The 10469-nt window shown below is 41.7% G+C and overlaps 2 protein-coding genes across 6 annotated transcripts in view; both read left to right on the plus strand.

Moving 5' to 3' along the window:
• Nucleotides 1–10469, plus strand: part of msrb3 (methionine sulfoxide reductase B3) — a 168848-nt gene that overhangs the window by 90780 nt on the left and 67599 nt on the right. The window lies entirely within an intron of this gene.
• The window catches only part of ntn1a (netrin 1a), a 248630-nt gene that overhangs the window by 15003 nt on the left and 223158 nt on the right, over nt 1–10469 (plus strand). For 2 of the 3 annotated variants that reach the window (XM_010793582.1, XM_010793584.1), the window contains exons 1-2: nt 1493–1659; nt 1854–2910. In XM_010793582.1, the coding sequence (XP_010791884.1) occupies nt 1887–2910 (1024 nt within the window). In that variant the 5' untranslated portion in view covers nt 1493–1659; nt 1854–1886. Of the gene's footprint in view, nt 1–1492; nt 1660–1853; nt 2911–10469 lie in introns of those variants that run through there. The other variant, XM_010793583.1, reaches the window with a different exon arrangement.

Below are 10469 nucleotides of genomic sequence, written 5' to 3' on the forward strand. Positions count from 1 at the left end.
CCATCAGGGAGGGGAGAGGGCAGCCGATGGTCCTCTGTGCTGCTTTTACAACTCTCTGGAGCCTCATCCTGTCGGCCTCAGTGCAGCTGGCGTACCACACTGTGATGCAGTATGTTAATAGGCTCTCTATGGTAGATGATGTTGCCAGTGCTTTTAGTTTCTATAACAACACTTCCTTTAGAGTTAAATATACAATGAAGGATATATTACATATATTTTCTAAGTTAAAAGCTTTCCCATGTGGCTTTGTATATTATTTGTATTATTGCAATTCCCTTTAAGTAGATCCTTCACATGAGCTAGTGTGTTCTTTTATGTATTCATTTGTGTTGTTAAGCTTGCATGTGTGCCTTTATTATGCCATGTTATATCCCTTGCATTGTTTTATAAATAATCTCAGCACTAAAAGTTTTACAATTAAACTCAGCAGTATACAACAGCCTTCTCTTGTATTTTAATATTTACCATTCAGACCTGCATCAGCCAATCATTTTCATGCTCGGTAAACAAACGGTGTTGTGCCTCCACCGCCTGGGGGAAGAGGTCACCGCTGGCTTCAGTCAGGCTGGGCTGCTGTTACTTTGCATGGCCGCAAGATGGCAATGTTACTTCTATTGCCAACATTCAACAAGTCCAGTGAGGCTGCAGCTGCATCAGGTTGGTTTGCAGGACAGAGGCACATTGCACAATACAGGAGGGATGTATTCTGCAAAGCAATGCTCGTTTGCGAAGCTTATGGTGTCTTGTAATATCCCAATGGAGGATGATATGTCAGTATACTATCTGCTGTCATGGGTTTCAGACAAAACTGCGAGAGAGGGTCACTTAAAAAATGTATCAAACTGTATAAAATGGAATTTACACAAACGTCCAAATGATGATCACTTCACATTTTGAGAAAAAAATCCCTTCAAATCTTCAACAGTGGAGAATCTAAAGTTAATTTGGCTACTATGTTGCGTTTATGTTTCTTCTGTTTTACATTGGTCCCGTTATCTTCCAAGAATGCCCTTATAATGGTGAATGTTAATTACATTCCTAGATTATAGTACCACATTAGACATACAATTAGAGTTAAAGTTATGTTTTTTTTTTCAAGATGTTGTATTTATTACCAGAATAGCTACTTCAAATCACGTTGCATGTCTCACAAAATAACAAATATCGTTTAACTGTAATTTACGATAATAGGCCTAATAATATCCTTTGATAAATGTGATTTACAGCAGTATTTGAACGATCCTGTCAAGTGTCGTCCAGATGAAGGTGTCCCAGTGCAGTGTTGGTTCCAGCTGTTTTCTGCGGTAATCTGCGCCTCTGTGCGTCAAATATTTCTGACGCACCACCAGTGGATGTCGTTGTTCCGCCTGGTGTCACCCCTCGAGATGAGCTGACCTAAAGCTGTGCCAAACAAGATCCGATCCAAGAGAGAGGGAGGGAGGGAGAGTGAGGGGAGAGATAGAGATTGTGAAAAGACCGGCAGGAGGAGTGGGACTTGCTACAAGGACACTAGCGACTCTTAAATCCGGCTGCTCCTCTATTTATACGCAGGAGATTTGAAGAAACAAACAACAAAACAGGAGGAGCTGTTATTGAATCCCGATAAAGAAAAATAGACTCACATCTCCGGTTCTTACATCTTTTTTTAATTATTCTCAGGTAATGTGAGCTTTGTATACATTTTCCCAAACCTCCCATGCATGTGCTCGGACTGAATGTTACTTTTATATCACTGTAAAATACAAATTCTAACCCCAGTGTTTGTTTGGAAAGTGTTTGCAGACTGCTTAGCCATCACCAAACTTAACTCTCTCTCTCTCTCTACCCACACGCTCTTTCCCTTTCTCCTCCAGCGGCAGAGACACTTGGGGACCGAGGGACCTACCATGTTAAGGGCTGTGGATATTGTCCTCTCTGTGCTGCTCGCCGCCTCCCTGTCGTGCCGGAGCGTCCTGGGCGGCTACGGGGTGAGCCTGTTCGCGGCGCAGACCTCTCCCCCGGACCCCTGCTACGACGAGCACGGCAACCCGCGGCGCTGCATCCCGGACTTCGTTAATTCCGCCTTCGGTAAGGAAGTGAAGGTCTCCAGCACGTGCGGAAAGGTGCCCAGTCGCTACTGCGTGGTGACCTCGGCGGAGAAAGGAGACGAGAGGACCAGGAACTGTCACACCTGCGACGCCTCGGACCCCAAGAAGTACCACCCTCCAGCGTACCTGACGGACCTCAACAACCCGCACAACCTCACCTGCTGGCAGTCCGACAACTTCCTCCAGTACCCGCAGAACGCCACCCTGACTCTGTCCCTTGGAAAGAAGTTTGAGGTCACTTACGTGAGCCTGCAGTTCTGCTCGCCTCGACCGGAATCCATGATTATTTACAAATCCATGGACTACGGTAAAACTTGGGTGCCCTTTCAGTTTTACTCGACCCTGTGCAGGAAGATGTACAACAAGCCGAACCGGGCCGTTATAACGAAGCAGAATGAGCAGGAGGCTGTGTGCACGGACTCCCACACCGACATGTACCCTCTGACCGGGGGGCTCATCGCTTTCAGCACGCTGGACGGCAGACCCTCGGCTCACGACTTTGACAACTCCCCGGTGCTGCAGGACTGGGTGACAGCCACGGACATTAAAGTAATCTTCAGTCGGCTGCACACTTTTGGGGACGAGAACGAGGACGACTCGGAGCTGGCCCGGGACTCGTACTTCTACGCCGTGTCGGACCTGCAGGTCGGGGGGAGATGCAAATGCAACGGGCACGCTTCTCGCTGCGTGAAGGACCGGGATGGCAGTCTGGTGTGTGAGTGCAAGCACAACACCGCCGGGCCGGAGTGCGACAGGTGTAAGCCTTTCCACTACGACAGGCCGTGGCAGAGATCCACAGCCAGGGAAGCCAACGAGTGTGTCGGTAAGTCAATTTACCTTCCTCCATCCACCTTCCTCCATCGACCTTCCTCCATCCCGGGGCAGTGACAATGGGTATATCTTTAAAAAAAAGATGAGACATAATCGATAGGTGGAATGTAAAATCAGTCACTTTGGGAAATTACGAATTTTAAATGCAAAATAATAACAATATTATTATAATAATAATAATAATAAGGAAATAATTGATAATAATTGTGTTTTTGTATGACTTATATACGCCCAATTGAACAGCTTCAGTTCATTTAACCCACATTTAAACATTCCCTTTAAGCCAGACCGCAGTACAGCCACATTTTTTTTCTGATTTTGTATAGCGTAATACGAGCATACAATTATGGCACATGCAACATAAAAATGCAATTTGAAAGTCGATTAGGCTTACTGCGGGCCATAATGGAGGCTTTTAACCACGTCAAACGGGACCACCGAGCCTAATCATGCACATTTCTCATAGCTGCAGTAAAGCGATGCCTTTTCATCTATCTCAGGAATCCTGCAACATTCCCACCGCAGTGGAAATTGAACACAGATTTCTTTATAAATTATCACATCATTATTTTCCACATTAAAATCAATCTGAAAGAATGCTTTGAATTGTCAGGTGCTGTGGTTGAAAATACACATCTAAATGTGTAATTAGGAATGTATAAAAACGTTTTTTAATTCACATTTTAAGATATTATAATGAAATTGTTTCCCTAATTGTAAAATACAAAAATGTGAATTCATTTTATTGCATGAATTCTATGATTTAAATATAACGAAAAATAATAAACCTGAATATCTTTAATGTGCATGTTTTCTATAATTATCTTTACAATTATTAGCTGAAAATCAACCTAAGAATAGTGAATATAACCTTTTAAATAACACCATCTTTTTTATTCTAAAAAGCAAAGCAGGTGGTTAAAAAAAAAGCAAGTCCCTTTTCATATCTTTACTGCTGCTCTTTGTGTCTCAGAGCCAACATGTTTCATCAGGTGTGGGGTGATCAAAGTTACAGTAGTTGTATTACAACCTGGCTCAGAAACATAAACCTACAGATAGTGCAGAATCCTGGCCAAGTTTCTGTCAATTTAAATTCTGTACTTGAGATGCTTAAAGCCTATACTGATCGTTTTTGGGAATACAGCTTTTTTTTGTTTTATTGCTATAATTGGACAGAAATATGTTTTAAGATTGCTGAGTAATAAATACCTGATTTATTTGGTGTTGGTCTTTCTGATGAGATGTTCAGTGAGGAGAATAAATAACATCTGAAAACCGAAGGAGAGGCAGAAAGATATTGATAATTAGAAACTAGAAACTAAAATCTCATTGTGACTCCCTCAATATTTCCTAATCTGCTGCACGGCTATACAGGGAAAAGGCTTTATATTGTGAGACAGTCACAGCACATGTCAGCCAGTTTGACACATAGCAGCTGTTTAAAAGGTTTTTGTGTGCTGCCGTTGCCCGTTTCTAAATCTCTGACATATTCTCACTGGCAGATGCGAAGGTGTTGCTAAATCAACAGGCAGAGTTTTAGACATATTTACATTCTTGTTATCTCAAGCTATGATTTCATTGCTTTCTCTGTGTTTTTTTTTACTTTAAAATGTGTTTTTTTCAAAAAGGGCCAACTGACCTGAAATAGCAATTGATTTGATCTCCACTACAGCCTTTAATGTATTATCTATTAAATATAGACTTTATAATTTAAAACATGTGGCACTTTTTTCAGAAGAAGAAATTGAGTTTTCATATTTTTGTTAATTGATATACATTTTTTAATTCCTCTTTTATGTCTTCATTTCATTCCAGAATCTAGTCAAGCATAGTGAGTCCGTCCATACAAAACACTTTAATTAGATTTAATTTAATTATTATAACCAGTCTGTAATGAAGACTGCCTTGGTGAAAATCCCAGCATTTAGATATAGGCTTACTTTAATAAGAAAACATAATACTAACGCTAATGTTACATTCAAACACATCAAATGAAAGGGTGGGAAGTTTACAATTGATATATTTTTAAATATCTACATGATAGTGATACATGTGGGGAAAAAACAGTCTAAACACAGCTTGTAAACTCAATATCGTTGCCGCTTAGTGGTTTACTGGATCAGCACACATATAAGACTTTTCACACTTGAGCCATAAAAGCCTGTCACTTATGACATCCATCATGTTGTCAGTAAGATGTTTCGTTTTTGCTATAGAAATATGTTTGTGTGTGTGCTGAGTTAGAGCAAAAGCAAGTGTCAAATCTTGAAGATAAAAAAGTCACATCTAATTTAAGGCCAGTGCAAAATGAACAGTCGAGTACTGTATACAAGGGATGAGTGTCTTTGGTGGAACAACTTTAGAGATCCAACAGTCTGAGCGTTTTTCATCGGAATAGTTAGCACAACTTTGTTTCTATTTGCAGTTCTGGCACTGTATGTTGTTGGACATTTTGTAAACTTTGACTCGTCCAATAACTCCAACCAAAAATCAGAAAAGCCTGATTGAACATACAGGTATATCTCTGTTTCTCTTAAAGTGCCCTTTGCTGATTACTTCCATCACATTCCTCAGTAACATTCTGAGTGTGCACCTCGATCCATTTGGGTATTGACTCTCCACAGCAAAGGGAACTCGTCTAATGCAATGAGTTCAATAAGCAGCACCTCGGGCACAACAGAGACATGCTTCAAACTCAGTTAAGATGTGTTAATCTGGTTTAGGGGTAACAACAGCAGAAGGAAATGTCTTTAGTTTCTCTTTGAGAAAAGTATAGATGCCCCATGGCCTACCGGAATGCTCTTGGCAAAAAAACACAAAAACTAAACTCACAAAGTAAGGAAGGGGACATGGGACATGGGACATGGGACTACTGTATGATGAGAATTGGATGCAGTTAGATAGTCCCCTCCGGATATAAATTATTTTAATGCAAATTAACTGTAAACCCAGTTTTCAGGTTTTTGCCGTTTACTGGACGTGTTGGGTAACAAAAAAGAAAAGGAGAAAGTGTCTTGAATAATTAAGGCAGATTATAAAGACAGCTTGAAGGCATGCAGAATGAGGGGACTGCAGAGAGAAGCAGGGACAGAAGGAGGGGCTGGAGAATGAACAGGGCGACAAAAGTGAAAATGAAAGAGACAGACATAAGCGAGAGAGGGGGGGAGTATGATGTGGAAAATGTGTGAGGGAGAGGACCAGAGACATAAAGGGACGGCAGAGTGACATTTCCATAGCCGGTGGGCCAGCAAAATATTTTGACTATTGTCTTTTCCAGCCGCCCTTTATTGCACCAATGGGAATATAAAGGCTGTTTGGACAGGAAGAAACTTCTTCCTCCTTTCTTCCACTTAGAGTTCACTTGGTGCATTGACACTGTAATGTGGAAGACATTTTCTCAAGCCTCACTGCTATTGGTCCTTTAAGCCTGTTTCCCCATAAGGAGTCTCCCACTCCTAAAGCTCAGTATTAGCTCGATGATTTGCTTGTTTTGCCTCACTAGAACCAAACCTTATTTCAGAAATCACACTCAAATGTTCCCGGGTGCTTTTCAGAGCTGTCTGACTGACAGGAACAAACATGTGGTGCAGAAAAGTGGACATGGTTAATTTGATACCCTTAAAAAATATTGACTTTTTAAGCTACATCCACTTGTATTAAATAGCCCCTCTAAAGTTGTTTTTATGCCTTGTAATATGAGAATGCACTTCCAACTTGAAGCTAAAAAACAAATCATGTCCTCTAAGTGCCTTAACTAGATGTGAATATTACAAACAAAATGTTCCAGCAAACATAAGTAAACACTTAAAGACAGCTGTGCGCACACTGATGTTTAGTGGTGTATTTTTCTTATTTTCATGGAGGACTGGCCAGACCTTTAATGATCATGAAACATAATTCCAGTAAAGCTATAGCAGAGTTTGGGAAAGATTCAAGCAATTTTATCAACAACAGTTTCTGGATGTTGTGCTGTTACGGAATACAAAAGGAAGAGTTTCTTATTAGCCTTTGTGCTTCATCGTTCAAATTGCATGAATAAATGCAAATGGAGCCCTAAGTAGACCGGAACTCAATACTGTCATCAGATGAGGTTTTCTTTTAGCAATGGTTGCCATGATTACAGAGAAGCCCTGATGTAGAATAGATTCAACGTTGTCTAGTTTCCATGTGAACAATTCAGGTTAAAGAAAAAGTCACTTAATATATCCTGAAACTCAACGTCTGCTGTCTTGTTGTTTTGGTACCTTTCAGACATGACTGAAGGTCTGGTTAATGTTTGATCTGATCACCGTTCACCTTTATAAACCGGCATCATTCATCTTCAAAGGTGCCGGCAAGATGCAGTGTTATTCTCACTCACTGCAAACAAAGCTGGGAATAAACTGACAGAGTAGCTTTGCACTTTGCACTGTTAGTACTCCTCGTCTTCACTTCTGTAGACAGCACTCGCCACTTCTTACTGACATGCACACACCTGTAAGCATGCACATGTGAACACATACAAGTGTTCCTTAGGTCTGAAGCCGCTATAGTTCAAACAGGGGGGAATGGCCTCTCTCTCACTTCAAGAATCCTGCTTTGCCGGCGCTCTTATCAGTGTTTATGACTCGTTCTGTAAACCACTGCTAAAAAAAGTCTCTCATGGTCCAGACCACCGGCTCACTCTTCTGTTTTATATTTTGAGACCTGTTATATCTCTCATACAGACAGGAACATAGCCACTGAGCTAGGACATACTGTAAGAGCAAGGCTGGCGGTACAGTATATCAAAGTAGCTGTAACTAAACACAGAAGACAACACACACACACACACACACACACACACACACACACACACACACACACACACACACACACACACACACACACACACACACACACACACACACACACACACACACATTCTACTCAGTCTCTATCAATACCTGTCTCTGTCGCCTGCTGGTTACCTGTTTCTATTTGTGAGTGTGCATTTTTTTTTTACAGTGTGTCTTTATGCTGTCGAGAGAAGGAGATTGTGCAAGTATGTCTCTTAACCGGCATCGTCTGCCAGTGGGAGTTTATGAAAACAGTAATTCTGTCCAGGATCTGAGAAGCTATTTAGCGCCTGAGGACACATCTGTTAATGAATTAATTGGTGACTTGATGCCATAGTGAAAGCTTGTCTTATCCGAGGGAGGATCTCTGTGTGCTGTGGGTTTGGCATGAACCACGGGGTGTGTGTGTGTGTGTGTGTGTGTGTGTGTGTGTGTGTGTGTGTGTGTGTGTGTGTGTGTGAGAGTGTGTGTGTGTGTGTGTGTGTGTGTGTGTGTGTGTGTGTGTGTGTGTGTGTGTGACCGAGGTGTTTGTGTGAGACCGAGGTGTTTGTGTGTAATGGAAAGGACTGGGTCGACTGGGTACCAGATGATTATGGGTAATTAAAACCCACTGCAAACAACATCAGCATGTGTTCACACATTAGACACAAGCCACTCCAGTGCCTCACTTACTAGCTTTATGAATCACAGCCTGACTGTCTCTCAGAAATATCACGCAGCCACATTTGACACCACAGAATAAACACTGTCCCACAGAGGTGACAGAGGCCAATAATACATAATCTGTTCAATTTTTCGGGAAATCCACAGCAGAAAATCATTACGTAAAACAAGTAGGGCTTTACTTGTTCTTACACCAAATGGGCTAAAGCTTAAGAACAACCCTACTGCACACAGAGCTTATGTTGCACTAAAGCTTTATCCCCTGAGGAAATGTTTGGAAATAACACTTGTTCTCTTATTGAGAAGTAATAAGAGAGAAAACAGTTTTTGCTATTTGCTGGAAGATTTGATATGTAATGAGTCCCTTGCATATTGGCTTCTACTTCAGCAGTTTCCCTGAAAGATTATGTCATGCTGAAAAGATACTAGCCAAAATCAAAGCAGCAGAACAAGATTTATTCCACACATTCTTCTTTTCTTATCAATATCTGCTGTCTACATTATTAATAATGCAATTTTACAACTGACAGTCGGAGATAAGCATGTGTTATGCTAATAGCAGCTAATCTCAAGACGCTCGCCTCAAGCAGACATGAGGAGTGACTAGATGTCCGGACAGCTCACTTTTTCTAACTTAACACCTACAGATTTAACCCCAAAAAAACCTCCCGAAGAACTGTTAACAGACTTCGTGTTCCCTTTTTTTAAAAATCTCTAGTTTTCTGCACACGGCCAGCATCACTCAGTCAGGCAGTCATCAGGTCTGAAACACACTGGTAGCATGACCTTGATTCATTGTGGCTACCATACACACTAGAGCAGTCTCACTTGTTAACAGGGGACCATAAAGGGAGCAGTAAACAGGGTAAGAAAACATTGTGAGTGAGTGTCTGTGAGAGAGATGATGATATATGTGTATTGGCAGCTTTTTAGAGTTAAAAAAAAAGAAGAAGGTTATTGTGCGTATGTGAGACCTGATCCCGCGGCCGGGGCCAGCAGCGCTGTAGAGACTCAGAGATGATGACCTCAGCACCTCTGTGTGGCAGCAGGTTACTGCACGGTTACCAAGAGGAGGGTGAGTGTTTGCAGCCAAAGCAAATATATAATATGGGCTGGAGGGAAGCAAGAAAGAGAGAAAGTGATTTTCACAGAAGAAAATAACGTCAGTCTCCTGCGCTCTGCCCTGGGCTGTGCCTTGCGCTGGTTTCTTTAATGCAATTTTAATTAGATTAAAGGTAAAACCGTTGCGTGAGGAATTCCTTCTTGTGCTTTTAGGTAGGAGCAACACTTCTGAACAAGCACTGAAGCTGGTGCAGCATGTGTTGTTACATTATACTTAAATTACCCATGCCTGTTCACACTTAAAAATGAAAGCCTTGGCACAGCTTGTTACAGAGTCTACAAAATCTCTCTGTAGCTGATAGGGCTGTAACAGCGTCAACAACGACAATAAAAAACAGATACAAATTTTTGTTTGCTGGAGACCGAAAAACAAAAGAGAAGCAGGCTTTTTGCTGGAGCTCTGCGTTTGATTCAAGGTAAAGTCCTGGAAAAAGGAAATCTCTGGCAGCAGTTACAGAAAGGACCACCTAACGAGTGTGATCATATCAGGCCCTGAGAAAGGGTCCTCAACACTCACAGATATGGATGATTCATTGCTAAGCAACGATACACCCAGACACAGACGCTTGTTTTGTAGATCAGAGCGCCCCCCTGCTGTCGTCATCTTAGATGCAGTTCAAGATGATTGCAGTTCCCTGAGGAAGTGTCTGCATATAGACCCTACATGTAGATTAAGCTGTAAAGGCTTTTGACGTAGTTACGCTTTAATTTTATGCATCTCACACTGTCTTTCTTTTTCTCCTTCTCAAAGCACCTGACAGATCAAGCAGAGTCAAACAATTTCATTTTGCGTCAGACATGCTCACACGTTGCCAGAAAAAATACTTGCCCTGGAAGTGTGTGTGTGTGTGTGTGTGTGTGTGTGTGTGTGTGTGTGTGTGTGTGTGTGTGTGTGTGTGTGTGTGTGTGTGTGTGTGTGTGTGTGTGTGTGTGTGTGTGTGTGTGTGGT

This window comes from Notothenia coriiceps, unplaced genomic scaffold (genome assembly GCF_000735185.1).
Source record: "Notothenia coriiceps isolate Sejong01 unplaced genomic scaffold, NC01 NC01_scaffold00037244, whole genome shotgun sequence".
NCBI lineage: Eukaryota > Metazoa > Chordata > Actinopteri > Perciformes > Nototheniidae > Notothenia > Notothenia coriiceps.